This window comes from Aethalodelphis obliquidens, unplaced genomic scaffold (assembly GCF_003676395.1).
Source record: "Aethalodelphis obliquidens isolate GAN/ISIS:26980383/991018 unplaced genomic scaffold, ASM367639v1 scaffold43, whole genome shotgun sequence".
Lineage (NCBI taxonomy): Eukaryota > Metazoa > Chordata > Mammalia > Artiodactyla > Delphinidae > Aethalodelphis > Aethalodelphis obliquidens.
Window position 1 is genome coordinate 14,470,166 of NW_020837987.1, and position 13,863 is coordinate 14,484,028.

Genomic DNA, 13,863 nt, shown 5'->3' on the forward strand with positions numbered 1-13,863 from the left:
GGGCAGTGCTGACCACGCTCTCCTCTTAGGGCAGGTCTGAGTCTGGAAGCTTCTTACAAGTGCTGCCTAAATCTTTTGCAGGCCCCTGAGCAAAATGAAAATGTGAGGTCCCTTTGACAAAAAAAAAAAGCAGGAAAAACCTTTTTCCTTTTTTCCATGGACAGTCTATCAGTCATGTTTTGTTTTTCTCTTAACATTAAAAAAAATTGTCTTAAAATACCCATAACATAAAATTTACCATTTTAACCATTTTTAAAATAGATTTATTATTTATTTATTTTTGGCTGCAATGGGTCTTAGTTGTGGCATGCGGGATCTTTCGTTGTAGTGCACGGGTTTCTCTCTCGTTGTGGCGTGGGCTCCAGAGCGCGTGGGTTCTGTAGTTGCAGCACTTGGGCTCTCTAGTTGCAGTGCACGAGCTTAGTTGCCCCATGGCACATGGGATCTTAGTTCCCCAACAAGGGATTGAACTGGCATCCCCTGCATCGCAAGATGGATTCTTAACCACTGGGCCACCAGGGAAGTCCCTGTTCATAGTGTTTATATTTGCTAGTTAACGTCCAATCCCTTGGGCTTGACTTGGGGGATGGGCAGTGCAGACACTCACAGGCACCCACTCAACTCAGCACACTCCAGACCCTCTCTGTGCCCAAGTGGTGGGATGGGGGTGCGAGGGTGGGCCCAGAAGCTGTCTCCAGATCCAGGACGTCCCCGGATTGACCGCGTGTGATTCAAAGTTCCAATCCCCCCGGCATGCACTCCTTATCCATTAGACTTCACTTACAAAATGCAAACTCAAAGATAAAATTATTAGGAATTTCAAGATGGCAACCTCAGAGCATCAAACCCCAGGCGGGAAGCCCTTCTGAGCATGAAGCCGTGTGCAGATGTTCCACTTCGTACTGTGGAGCTGGGATCCTTGTGTGGACACATACACGGCCCCAAGACAGGCAGGGAGGTGAGTAGACTTTGGAGAGCCTGGGTGGGGGCACTAGGTTTGGGGTCATGCAAAAGTGAGGCAGGATTTGTGAGGTCATACCCTCCACTGCCTGCAGCCCCTGCGTGCAGTAGATGTTTGCCTGGCAAATGAATGAATGAATGAATAAATGAATGAATGAATGAATCCCTGTTTCCAGCACCTCACCTGGAGCCTTTCCCCGCCTGTTTCCTGGGAGAGCCCCGCTCCCGGCACCGCCCTCCCCCTAGGCTGACCCAGGGTGGCTGCTTCTGGGGTCAGGGTTTAGAGCAGCCCCGTATCCTCTCTCTGCTCTGGTGCTTCCATCTACGAAAGGAGAAGTCAGAAGAGATGTCTTCCAGACATTTGCAGTTCCGAGCTTCCTCTTTCACTCATCTGTGGATGGTCACTGCGCCCCTCTCCCCCAGAAGCTTCCTGTTGGGGCTTCCTCCCCGGACAGACAGGCAGGTCCAGAAACTGGACAGTCCTGGAAACTCCTGGCCCCTTGGACATGGACAGGTTGCTGCTGCTGCCGCTGCCCCTGCTACGGGAGGGTGAGTGCATGGATAGTGGGGAGAGCAGGGTCCCGGTCAGGACAGGGCTGGGGCTGGAGCTGCAGCTGAGCCTCTGTGTCCCCCCAGGGTCCCTGCAGCAGGATCCGTGGTACCAGCTGCAAGTGCAGGAATCGGTGACAGTGCAGGAGGGTTTGCGTGTCCTTGTGCCCTGCACCGTCTCCTATCCTTTGCTTGGCCAGACCGACTCTACACCCATTTACGGTGAATGGTTCCGGAAAGTGGACAGACCATCCCAAATGGACCTTCCCATGGCCACAAACAACCCGGGCAGGGGAGTAAAAAAGAAGAGAAAAATCCCATTCCATCTCCTCGGGGACCCTGGGGCGAACAACTGCTCCCTGGGCATCACAGACGCCCGGAAGGGGGACAGTGGAAACTATTATTTTCAGCTGATGGGAGGTGATGTGAAACATAGTTACAAAAATAACCTGCTCATTGTGAACGTGACAGGTACGGAAGGGTCCCCAGGAACAGATAACAGGGATGGGGGGGAAGGACGGACCCCCCTGTCCCTCCACCCCTAAGGGGGACACTGGCGCATGGTCACATCAGGGCTGGGCACACACAGGGGTCCCCTCTGTGGTCTGGCTTCTCCCTCTCTGCTCTCCAGCGCTGACACGGACCCCCGATATCTACATCAAGGAGCCCCTGGAGTCCGGCTCTAGCAGCCACGTGACATGCTCCGTGCCAGGGGCCTGTGACCAGGCCACACCGCCCACCATCTCCTGGACCGGGGCTGCCCTCCACCCCCCGGGACTGGACTCGAAGGGGGCCTATAACTCCTCGGAGATCCTGCTCACCCCCGGCCCGCAGGACCACGGCACCAACCTCACCTGCCGGGTGACCTTCTGCAGGGCTGGCGTGAGCACGGAGAGGACCATCAGGCTCAACGTGTTCTGTGAGCGCGGAATCAGGATGGCGGGGTGCTCGCGGGGCGGGGAATCGGCGCCGGTGACCCACAGGCCAGGGGCTGGGAGGGTCTGCCGGAAGGATGTAGGCCCTGTTCTGCTGTGCTTCCAGTTCTGTGCCTCCTGGGGTGTGGGGGGCGCGGAAGGGTCAGCTCTGACTCTCTTCCTCACTGCGTCTCTCTGCCCTAGACGCCCCCCAGAACCTGACCATCAGCATCTCCCGAGGAAATGGCACAGGTAGGAAAGGAGGGCCGTGGGGATACAGCAGGGATGGGAAAGACGGGAGAGCCCCCATTCACTCCTAGACAGATTGTTTTTTATTTACTATTCATTTCGTGCGAAGATGATTTGTCAAACATATGCAAATTATGAGGAAACACCATAAAAGGAAGACCCGGGGCTTCCCTGGTGGCGCAGTGGTTGAGAGTCCGCCTGCCGATGCAGGGGACACGGGTTCGTGCCCCGATCTGGGAAGATCCCACATGCCGCGGAGCGGCTGGGCCCGTGAGCCATGGCCGCTGAGCCTGCGCATCCGGAGCCTGTGCTCCGCAACGGGAGAGGCCACAGCAGTGAGAGGACCGTGTACCACAAAAAAAAAAAAAAAAAAAGGAAGACCCGGGTGGTACTTACCACCCTGGGTAAGAACTGGAAGATCATCTCCACCTTTGGAGCACCCGATTTTAGCCCCTCCCTTCTGGCCTCGGAGAAAGCCACTACACTGAATTTTGTGTGATTCTTCTTTTTATTGATTTCATTTTACTTTATTTATTTAAAAAATATGTATTTCTTTATTTTTGGCTGCCTTGGGTCTTTGCTGCTGCACGCGGGCTTTCTCTAGTTGTGGCGAGAGGGGCCTGCTCTTCGTCTCGGTGTGCAGGCTTCTCTTGCTGCGGAGCACGGGCTCTAGGCGCGCGGGCTTCAGTAGTTGTGGCACGTGGGCTCAGTAGTTGTGGCTGGCGTGCTCTAGAGCGCAGGCTTGCTAGTTGCGGCGCATGGGCTTAGTTGCTCCATGGTACTTGGGATCTTCCTGGACCAGGGCTTGAACCCGTGTCCCCTGCATTGGCAGGCGGATTCTTAACCACTGTCCACATTAGGACATTCACAATGTGGTGCAACTACCCAGCTCAACCTAATTCCAAAACTTTCCCATCACCCAGAAAGAAAGCCCTGTACCTGTTAAGTACTCAAGTCCTCTTCTCCCCTCTCTCCAGCCCCAGGCAACTACTCATCTACTTTCTGTCTCTGTGAACTTGCTATGAATTCTGGACATTTACAGAAATGGAATTATACCATATGTGGACTTTTGTGTCTGGCTTCCTTCACTTAATGTGATGTTTTCAAGGTTCATCCACATTGTAGCATTGATCAGAACTTCCCTCCTTTTTTACGGCTGAATAATATTCCACTGTGTGGATGGACCACCATCTGTTTCTCCATCCATCTGCTGATGGGCATTTGGGTTGTTTCTACCTTGTGGCCATTGTGAATGGTGCTTCTCTGAACATTCCTGGACAAGTAACTGTTTGAGTCCCTGATGTCAATTCTTTTGAGTCTGTACCTGGGAGTGGATTTTCTGTGGCAGAGCTGCCTTGACTTTGGTGTGGCAACATCTCATGATCTTGACTTTCACCCACAGTGCTTGGAGCTGTAATGACCATGTCTCCTTGTCGACAGACCATTCCACTGCGGAACTTAGTTTTCCATTCCATTTTTGTTTTTCTCTTTTCCATTCTACTTTTTTTTTTTTTTTTTTTGCGGTACGCGGGCCTCTCACTGCTGTGGCCTCTCCCGTTGCAGAGCACAGGCTCTGGACGCGCAGGCTCAGCGGCCATGGCCCACGGGCCCAGCCGCTCCACGGCATGTGGGATCTTCCCGGACCGGGGCACGAACCCGTGTCCCCTGCATCGGCAGGCAGACTCTCAACCACTGTGCCACCAGGGAAGCCCTATCCATTCTACTTTTGACAAGTGTTTGAGTTCACTGATTTTAGTTTTCCTGGGAATGTCCCTTCAAACATTCCCCATTCCCTGGGCAAACAGAATAGCCTTTCTTTTGGGCAATACTTCTAAAGCTTGATGGAGCACACACATTTCTCAACAATCTTGTGACAATGAAGATTCTTACTCTGGAGGCTCAGCAAGGCCTGCAAATCTGCATTTCTAACCAGCTCCTGAAGGGTGCTGATCTACTGGGTCACAGGCCCTACTCTGAGTTATGAGATTATAAGTCTTAGGGCCAGGAGCATAATTGTGGGGCCTCAGGGATGTGTATATATATATATAATTTTTTAATTAATTTATTTATTTGGCTGTGCTGGGTCTTAGCTGTGGCATGCAGCATCTTTTTTTTTTTTTTTTTTTAGTCGTGGCATGCGGGCTCTAGTTCCCTGACCACGGATCAAACCTGGGCCCCCTGCCTTGGGAGCACGGAGTCTTAACCTCTGGACCACCAGGGAGGTCCCTCAGGGATGTCTATTATCGATGCCACTAGATGAGGCTATGACAGAATAGCTCTGGAGTGGCCACACGAGAAACTGGCAATGAATGTTGCCTGGGACAAGAGGAATTTGTCACTTGGGGAGTCAGTGTGGGAGGGACTTCATTCTGGACACCCCTTCCTTCCTCTGTGAATTTTAGAATGCGAGATGTGAACGCCCTATATATCCTGAGATAACCGGGGCAAAGGAGGTGAGGAGGTAGAGACCAGGTCCTGAAGAGCCTTGAAGGATCTGGGACTTGAATTTTGGATACTTGAACGGCTAATGGTGAGCAGTTCAGGAAGGAAGGAGAGAAACGTGGATGAGGGCAAATGCCTCAGAGAAGTTAAGGGGCAACCTGTGTCCATCCACAGATGGACAGATGAACAAAACATGGTCTATTCGGACAATGGATGAGATTCAGCCACGAAAAGGAATGAGGCACTGATACACGTAGATGAACCTTGGAAACATCATGCTGAGGGGAAGAAGCTGGATATTTACACGCCATGGTCGGAAGAGACAAATCCATAGAGACAGAAATTAGTGGTTGCGTAGGGCTGGGGTGATGGGAGGATTGCGGGTGGTGGCTAAGGGGTGCAGAGTGTCGTGGGGGGTCATGAAAATGTTCTAAAATTGATTGCGGTGATAGTTATCGCATGACTTTTAGGTGATATGTAAATGGAGTTGCATGGTATGTGAATTATATCTCAATAAAGCTGCTTAAAAAACTACTTGTGGGATTCCTTCCCAACTTAAAAAAAAAAGTAGAAAGGAGAGAGACATAGAAACAGGGCTTCATAGCCTGGGCTCAGCTCTCTCTTTCTCTCTGTCTGTCTCTCTCTGTGTCTCTGTCTCTGTCTTTGTCTCTGTCTCTCTCTCTCTCCAGAGCTGAAATACCTGGGGAACGGCTCATCTCTTCCTGTCCTGGAAGGAGAATCTCTGCGCCTGGCCTGTGTCACCGACAGCAACCCCCCAGCCACACTGAGCTGGTCCCGGGGGAGCCGGACCCTGAGCCCCTCACATCCCTCGAACCCCGGGGTCCTGCAGGTGCCCCGGGTGGTGTCGGGCCATGAAGGCGAATTCACCTGCCTAGCTCAGCATCCTCAGGGCTCCCTGCGGACCTCCGTGCGTCTCTCTGTGCAGAGTGAGCTGGGAGGAGGGAGAACACCCAGGGAGAGGACACTCAGGTCCGGGGGAGGGGAGGGGCACGCTGATACTTCTCCTTCCCCACAGACGCCCCGCAGCTGCTGGGACCCTCTTGCTCCCAGGAGGAGGAGGGTCCGCACTGCGACTGTTCCTCCCGAGCCCAGCCGGCCCCCTCCCTGCGCTGGCGGCTGGGGGAGGGGCTGCTGGAGGGGAATTTCAGCAACGCCTCCTTCAAGGTCACCTCCAACTCGGCTGGGCCCTGGGCCAACAGCTCCCTGAGCCTCCGCGAGGGGCTCAGCTCTGGCCTCAGACTCGGCTGCGAGGCCCAGAACGTCCACGGGGCCCAGAGCGCCACTGTCCTGCTGCTGCCAGGTCAGGGGGCCTGTTGAGGGCAGAGGCTTAGGGGGAAAGGAGTCTCCATCCTTTGCAGATGGAGCTTGTGGGGAGAGGGGCCTGGACGGGAGGGGATGAGAGACAGGGGTGGGAGCAGAGTTCTGTTCTTTGGCTGGTTGGGGGCTGCAGAAGAGGAGAGCTCAAATTCTGTGGGAGGAAGGGGCACGAGGGTCCTGGGGCTTGGAGGGGAGTCACCCTACACCCCGATCATCTGCAGGGAAGCCCAAGCTTGGAGGAGAATTCATTCTGGGGGCCGTCGGAGGAGCTGGCATCGCTGGCCTGCTCAGTCTCTGTTCCTGCCTCATCTTCTTCACGTGAGTGTCATCTCTTGGGGGAGGGAGGCGAGTGCAGGGGGTGGGAAGGGGTCTGAGCCCTGGAGTCCCAGGCAGCTTCCCCTGGAGGAATCTGGGTGGTGCAGGGTTTTGGAGAACTGGGCCTTGAGTCAGGGAATCAGAGCAGGGTCTGTCCCCACCCCTCCATCCCAGCCATCCGTGAAGGGCGCCCGTTCTCATTATGAAGGTCAATAAGGTGAGGCGCACCCCCTACCCCCTGGCCTCGGTCAGCCCTTCTAGCCTCTTTTTTTGTTTTTTTTTTTTAATTTTTCTTATTTTTGGGCCACACCGTGTGGCACTTGGGATCTTAGTTCCCTGACCAGGGATCGAACCCATGCCCCCTGCAGTGGAAGCTTGGGGTCTTAACCACTGGGCTGCCAGGGAAGTCCCAGCCCTTCTATCCTCTTAAGCAGGGAGGACAGTAGTCGCCCTCCAAGCTCTGAGCCAGCTGGGCTGCTGAAAGGTCCTGGCTTCCCCTTTCAGAGTGAAGACCTTCAGGAAGGCCCCCGGTGAGAAGGATGCGCCCTCCATGCTGGGTCCCACCTCCCAGGTGAGTGACGGGCACTCTGTCCCTCGGGATTCCATCTGGCTATCTCCCCAGCATGGCCATGGCTGCAGTCCTCTCGATGACTTAGACGCTCATCATGACCCACACAAGCTTTTCCTCTTGGACCCTATCAACACAGTCACCCAGCCCAGTGACCTGGGAGTCACCCTTCCCTCTGCTCTCTGTCTCCTCTCTCAGAGCCAAGGACCACCCAGCCATCTTACTGATTGTACTCAGTTCCAACTGGGCCCTCCCGACCCCCACCTCCTCCTTTCTCTCTGGACCGCTGACCCACTTTCCCCCCACTTCCTACCTCACCTCCCCAAGACAGGATGCCACAAGGCTCTCCTTAAAATAATTATTGTCTACTATCAAGTTTGGGGGTCCCCAAGACAAGCTCAATTTCAATAACTCACCAGAAGGACTCACAAAACTCACTGAAAGCTTTTATACTCATGGTTATAGTATATCACAGGACAAGGACAGAGATTAAAATCAGCTAAGGGAAAAGGCACATGGGGCAGAGTCCGGGGGAGACCAGGCATGAGTACCCAGTTGCCTCTTTCAAGTGGAATTGTGCAGAAAGTGCTTAATTCTCCCAGCAATGATGTGTGATAACATGTATGGGCCAGACAGGGAAGCACACCTGAGCCTTCACATCCAGAGTGTTTTTTCTTTTTTTTGGCCACACTGAGCAGCTTGTGGGATCTCAGTTCCCCGACCAGGCATCGAACTCATGTCCCTGCAGTGGAAATAAGGAGGCCTAACCACTGGACGGCCAAGAAATTCTCCCATACCCAGCATTTTTATTGGGAGTTGGTTACGTTGGCATGGCTGACTGCCCACATGGCTTAGTGTCCAGTGTCTGCAGAGGTGTGATACTGTGGGACCCAAGGCCCCCACCATCTGTCACATTGTTACACCATCAAGTGTGGGCCAAGACCCGGGTGAACAAAGACACTCTCATCAGTCAGGATATTTCAAGGGCTTAGAAGTTCCCTCCCAGGTGCTGGGCCAAAGGGTCACATTTTCTTTGGGCAAGGTTAACCCTTTCTGGCACAACAAGATCCTTTGATTTTAGGGTTCATAATGCAATTGGGTGATTGTGTTTGCCTGAACCTCTGAAATGCTGAGTTGTCCCTGAGGGGCCATCCAGGTCTGAGCAAATCCCTGTCCTCACACCATCCATCCCATTTTTGTCCCATCTTAATTTGCAATTATATAGTAATATAATTGACTACTGCTTTAACGCCTGCTCCCCGCCATCCCCCCCCCCCCACCCCAGCAAGTTGCAGGAGGTCAGGAATGGTGTCTTCTTTGTTCCTCACTGAATATTCAGAGCCTGGCACCAGGGGAGCTCTTCCATAAGGCAGCACTGGAGTCAGAAAGATCTAGCATACATCTTGGCCTTACCAATGACTAAATGTGTGATTTGGGGATATTTACTTAGCTTCGATTTCTCCACCTGATAAATGGGGATAATAGTGTCTCCCAAGTAGATTGTTGTGAGGAATCCAGGAGACTGGCAACTAATTACTAAGGGCCAGGCATTATTACTCTCAAGCATTTGTTGAATGAATGAATGAATCAATGAATGGGGGCCTCAGCCAATGTCTGGAATGAATAGATGAAAGACTGAATGTTCAGTTTGCAGGTTTACTTATGGACCTCACTTGCTCTCTTCCAGCCCTGTTATCCTAATATGACCCCCTTCTTTCCCTCCACTCAGGGTTACCAGCATGAGTGTCCTCCAGGCAGCCTCCGGGACCTCCCCCTACCAGTGGTGGCCGCCCCCACTTCTGGGGTGGAACGGGAGCTCCATTACGCCTCCCTCAGTTTCTACATGCTGAGGCCCTGGGAGCCTCAGGACCAGGAGGCCGCCAGCACCACCGAATATGCTGAGATCAAGATCCATAAATGACGACCCCCAGCTCTGGAGACCTCCCCCGACCAGAGCTCCCCAAAGACTCGGCTGGCTGTCCTCGGGCTGCATCGCATCCCTCCGCCCCACCTGCCCCTCCCCCTCCCCCTCCCCTCCACAGGGACCCACCCCTGGGGCACTTCCTCCTCCCCACACATTGCATACTGGCCTCTCTCTGAGCCTGCTTCCTGGAAACTCAATTTGTGTATTTTCTCAGACAAAAAAAATCATTCGCTGATTATCTGAAATCAATGATTCACGGGTACCTCTTGAATTTTGTGTCCTTGATATTTTGGTTCTCCTTAAGTTTCTGGTTTTGCAGAATCTGCTTATAAAATTCCTTGCACTTCCAGTCTGTGTCCCTTTACATTGTAATATAGTTTTTACGGGGGTCACATCCAACTGATTTTGTTCTTTTTTCCATTGAGTGTCCATTTAATTTTTTCCATTGTTTCCATTCATGAGGAAACATGCCCAACAAGAGCATTATGGGCCAAGATAGGGAATGTGTTTTGGGCATAAAGTTAATAACTTCATGCTGATGACTGTTCTTCAAATTGGAGGTGTTGAAGCATGTAATTCCATCTTTCATAGCGGATTTTGCTTTGCCATTTTTCAGGGTCATGTTGCATCTCTTGATCAATGACCTTTAAAAATGGTGTCCACCGACAAAACAAGAGCGTGGTTGCCACTTTTTACCCCCTTCCTCAACATGACACAAGATGGTTCCATGTGCTCTCATGCTGGCAGAGTATCTGATAACATCTGTGTAAGAGGATCACATTCTCCAAGACATGAAGTCTTTTTGAAAATATCATCGTGGGAATGCCACAGTAATTACCCACTTCAAGTCAGAATTTCTTCTCACAGATGTTGAAAACAAACAGATGGTTACCAAAGAGGAAAGGAGGCAGGGAGGGATAAATTAGGAGTTTGGGATGAACAGATACACACTACTATATATAAAAGAGATAAACAACAAGGACCTACTGCATAGCTCAGGGAACCATATTCATTATCTTGTAATAACTAATAAGGGAAAAAAATCTGAAAAAGAATCTATACGTATAACTGAATTACTTTGCTGTACACCTGAAACTAACACAACATTGTAAATGAACTATACTTCAAATTAAAAAAAAGAATTTCTTTTCCTGTTCTAAGTCATGTCTCTTTTAAGAATAGCCTTGACACTTAAAGAAATTTTCCATCAATTCTTTAAACAACAGAGCACTTAACATTGTTTTCTGTTCTTTTTATGTATTTATTTTTGGCTGCATTGGGTCTTCGTTGCTGTGCGCGTTCTCTAGTTGCGGCGAGCGGGGGCTACTCCTCGTTGCGGTGCGTGGGCTTCTCATTGCGGTAGCTTCTCCTGTTGCGGAGCACGGGCTCTAGACGCGCGGGCTTCAGTAGTTGTGGCATGCGGGCTCAGTAGTTGTGGCTTGCGTGCTCTAGAGCACAGGCTCAGTAGTTGTGGTGCACGGGCTTAGTTGCTTCGCGGCATGTGGGATCTTCCTGGGCCAGGGCTTGAACCCGTGTTCCCTGCATTGGCAGGCGGATTCTTAACCACTGCGCCACCAGGGAAGTCCTCTGTTCTTTTAATTTGCATAATTCTATGGCTAAACAAACCCTGGAAATTATAAGTAAGCAATGAAACATGCTTACCCCCATGGATTATTTTATTATTTTTATTTTGGCCGTGCCGTGTGGCTTGTGGGATCTTAGTTTCCCAACCAGGGATTGAACCCGCACTCTCAACAGTGAAAGCACCGATTCCTAACCACTGGACTGCCAGGGAATTCCCATGGATTATTATTATCTTCTTCTATAAATTTTATTTATTTATTTATTACTTTTGGCTGCACTGGGTCTTTGTTGCTGCGCACAGGCTTTATTTAGTTGCGGCGAGCGGGGGCTACTCTTTGCTGCGGTGCGCGGGCTGCTCATTGCGGTGGCTCCTCTTGTTGCGGAGCACGGGCTCTAGGCGCGGGGGCTTCAGTAGTTGCAGCACGCGGGCTGCAACTAGAGAAAGCCCACCCAGCAATGAAGACCCAACGCAGCCAAAAATAAATAAAATAAGTTAAAAAAATAAACTAATAGCAATTCAGTTTAAAAAATATATCATCTACGTTTCACAACGTAGATGTGAAACATCTACATCTCACAACGTAGATGTGAAACATTTCACAAACACCCAACGTAATTTGCATTTGTAGACTCTCCACCAAAGCAGTAAAAATTTCCCCATTAACTTCCAACTGGGTGTTAAAAATAAGACAACAGGCCCAAAATGGAGTTGCTTATGCTAAGCCCCACGTCACCAAACAGAGACTCCATGACAGTGTTGGCTCTTCCAGAAGTGGCATCTTAAACCATCAATCAGGAATCATCTGATCAGAATTAGTTAAGCAATGTGCCTGACAGACCCCTGCAGTCCCCTGAAGAAAAGCAAGTTTGCAATAAGCAACCTGCTTTTTTTGCCTAGTAGAACTTTCTTTCTTCCTTTTTTTTTTGTGCGGTACGCGGGCCTCTCACTGCTGCGGCCTCTCCCGCCGCAGAGCACAGGCTCCGGACACGCATGTTCAGCGGCCATGGCCCACGGGCCCAGCTGCTTCGCAGCACGTGGGATCCTCCCAGACCGGGTCACGAACCTGCATCCCCTGCATCGGCAGGCGTACTCTCAACCACTGCGCCACCAGGGAAGCCCAGCAGAACTTTCTTGTTCCTGCTTCCTTCTGCCTCTAAAAAGTCTTTCAGCATCTGTTCTATCTGCTCGACAGGATGCTGCTCAGTTCAGGAATCACTGAACAGAGCCGATTAGATCTGTAAAAGGTACTCAGCTGAATTTTAACATCCATAAGGAAGTCTCTGCAAACATTTGCTATCGTTTCTGAGGTCTCATCCGGAAGGAATTTTACTTTCAATAGCCTTAGAAGCAATCCTTTTTCATAAGAAAAATATTTCACAAGGGAAGGGAAGTGATTTGTCCTTCCCAGCTGCCTACTGGGCGGCCCCTCTTGGAGATGAAACCCCACACCTTGTTAGGGAACCACTGACCGAAACTGCCCGCCTTTGCCAAGCACGATAATAACCGCTTGCGTGAGTTGTCTCATGACAGGAAGTCCTGATAAACAACACGGTGCTTGCTTGCGGGAGAATTCAGGAGGGGCCAAAACGAGGGAGGAGACGCCAGTCGGTAATATGTCCTGCCAACCTCCCACAAATCCTCATGCTAGAATCCATCTTGGCGGAGAGATGCGTGCACCACCAGGAAGGACCCTGAGTCAGCCCAAATATGGGCACAAGCAAGATGCTTGGCCAGAAACAACCCGGAAACTAACCCCATCACCATAAACCTTGAGACCGCGAGCCACGTGGCAGAGCCGTTCTCCGGGGCTCCCTTCCCCTGCTGCTCTCCGCCGGGGCGCCCCTTCCCAATGAAGTCAGCACACGTGTCTCCTTGGACAATTCATTTCTGAGTGTTAGACCTCACTCTCGGGCCCTGGAAGGGGACCCCTTCCGGTAACAACTTGAGTTTACTGAAGGCTCAGAGGTGCCCTGCAGTAAAAATTATTTTAAAACGCACACCCCCAGCACCACAAATGTCTCATTAACCTTGAGCCAGGGTTTCATTTTGGGGCAGAGGTGGGAGGGAGGGGACAGAGGACAGGTTCCAGCCACTGTCGGCCACATGGTGGCCTGTGAGTCACTTCCACTCCCCTGGGCCCTGTGATTCTCATCTAATGCCGATGACCACACTCTCCTCTTTCAGAGGTTGGGGGATGAGCTACCAAAACCTGGGCTCTGGAGACAGATTAAAGCGGGCTCATTGACAGGGAGGGAAATTGCCCACGTTCTCGCTGCTCTGCCACGACGGACATGGGACTCTCCCATTGTCTGAGCAGCGCTGGGTCTCGCTGCCTTTGCTCGCTCAGAGAGAAGGGTGGAGGACAGGGGGCTGCCGGACTTTGATGCTGGACTGGCCAAGTGCACCGAGGGCAGGATGACGGGAGGGGCAGGTGTTGACTATGACCGTCCCTCTTGCCTGATCTGGGGCCCTGAAGGGTGGCTGACGTCCCTCTTCTTTTGTGGACTCATAAACACAGAGGGGCTGTAAGTAGGAGATTTTCTGATGGGTTTTCTGTCTCCTTAAGGACTACCTCCTTCTGGAAAGGATTATGCACACTTCCTTTCAGCCAGGAAACGATCATCAGTCTGCCAATCTCCTTTCCTCTCCTGAGCAGGGAGAGAATCAGGGCGTCTCAGAGCAGTTTCTTCCCCCATCCTGCCTCTGATTCTCCCCATCTCAAAGCAGGGTGGATGGTGTAAGATATCCAAGGTCCAATTCGGGGAGGCGGGTTTATCCCCTCCTCCGTCTTAGCCTCTCCCAGTCTAATCATTGGCCACGTGCTGCCGGCCAGCCTGCCTCTGACATCTCTCCCCAGGCCCTCCTTTCCTCCAACTACCCTCCCACAGCTTCCTCCCTGGTCCCTCTGAGTCCAGGCTCCCCCCAAAGGTGCCCTCCTGTCCCGAGGCCTCTCCCTCTCTGTCACAGCCCGAGCTTTGTCTTCAGAGTGCCAATCACCACGTGAAGTCGCCTCCTTGAA

General features: G+C 51.8%; 1 protein-coding gene across 3 annotated transcripts; it reads left to right on the top strand.

The window, feature by feature from the left end:
• Positions 1 to 1,384: 1,384 nt before the first annotated feature.
• Positions 1,385 to 9,608, top strand: SIGLEC11 (sialic acid binding Ig like lectin 11). 3 transcript variants are annotated; one of them, XM_027080303.1, is made up of 9 exons: positions 1,385 to 1,509; positions 1,597 to 1,980; positions 2,099 to 2,428; positions 2,628 to 2,675; positions 5,804 to 6,061; positions 6,151 to 6,435; positions 6,674 to 6,770; positions 7,272 to 7,338; positions 9,065 to 9,608. In XM_027080303.1, the coding sequence occupies exons 1-9, from the start codon at positions 1,467 to 1,469 to the stop codon at positions 9,254 to 9,256; spliced, it is 1,704 nt and encodes a 567-aa protein (XP_026936104.1). In that variant the 5' UTR covers positions 1,385 to 1,466; the 3' UTR covers positions 9,257 to 9,608. The 3 variants fall into 3 exon arrangements, with proteins under 3 accessions (XP_026936104.1, XP_026936103.1, XP_026936105.1); XM_027080302.1 differs by lacking the exon at positions 1,385 to 1,509 and having other exon boundaries at positions 1,516 to 1,980; XM_027080304.1 differs by lacking the exon at positions 1,385 to 1,509 and having other exon boundaries at positions 1,516 to 1,980; positions 2,141 to 2,428.
• Positions 9,609 to 13,863: the final 4,255 nt, after the last annotated feature.

Bases quoted from the DNA above. Each gene is read 5' to 3' on its own strand.
- SIGLEC11 (XM_027080302.1), top strand. From the start codon at position 1,518: ATGGATAGTGGGGAGAGCAGGGTCCCGGTCAGGACAGGGCTGGGGCTG. The intron at 6,771-7,271 runs GTGAGTGTCATC...TTCCCCTTTCAG, and splicing joins TCCTGCCTCATCTTCTTCAC to AGTGAAGACCTTCAGGAAGG. The intron at 7,339-9,064 runs GTGAGTGACGGG...CCCTCCACTCAG, and splicing joins TGCTGGGTCCCACCTCCCAG to GGTTACCAGCATGAGTGTCC.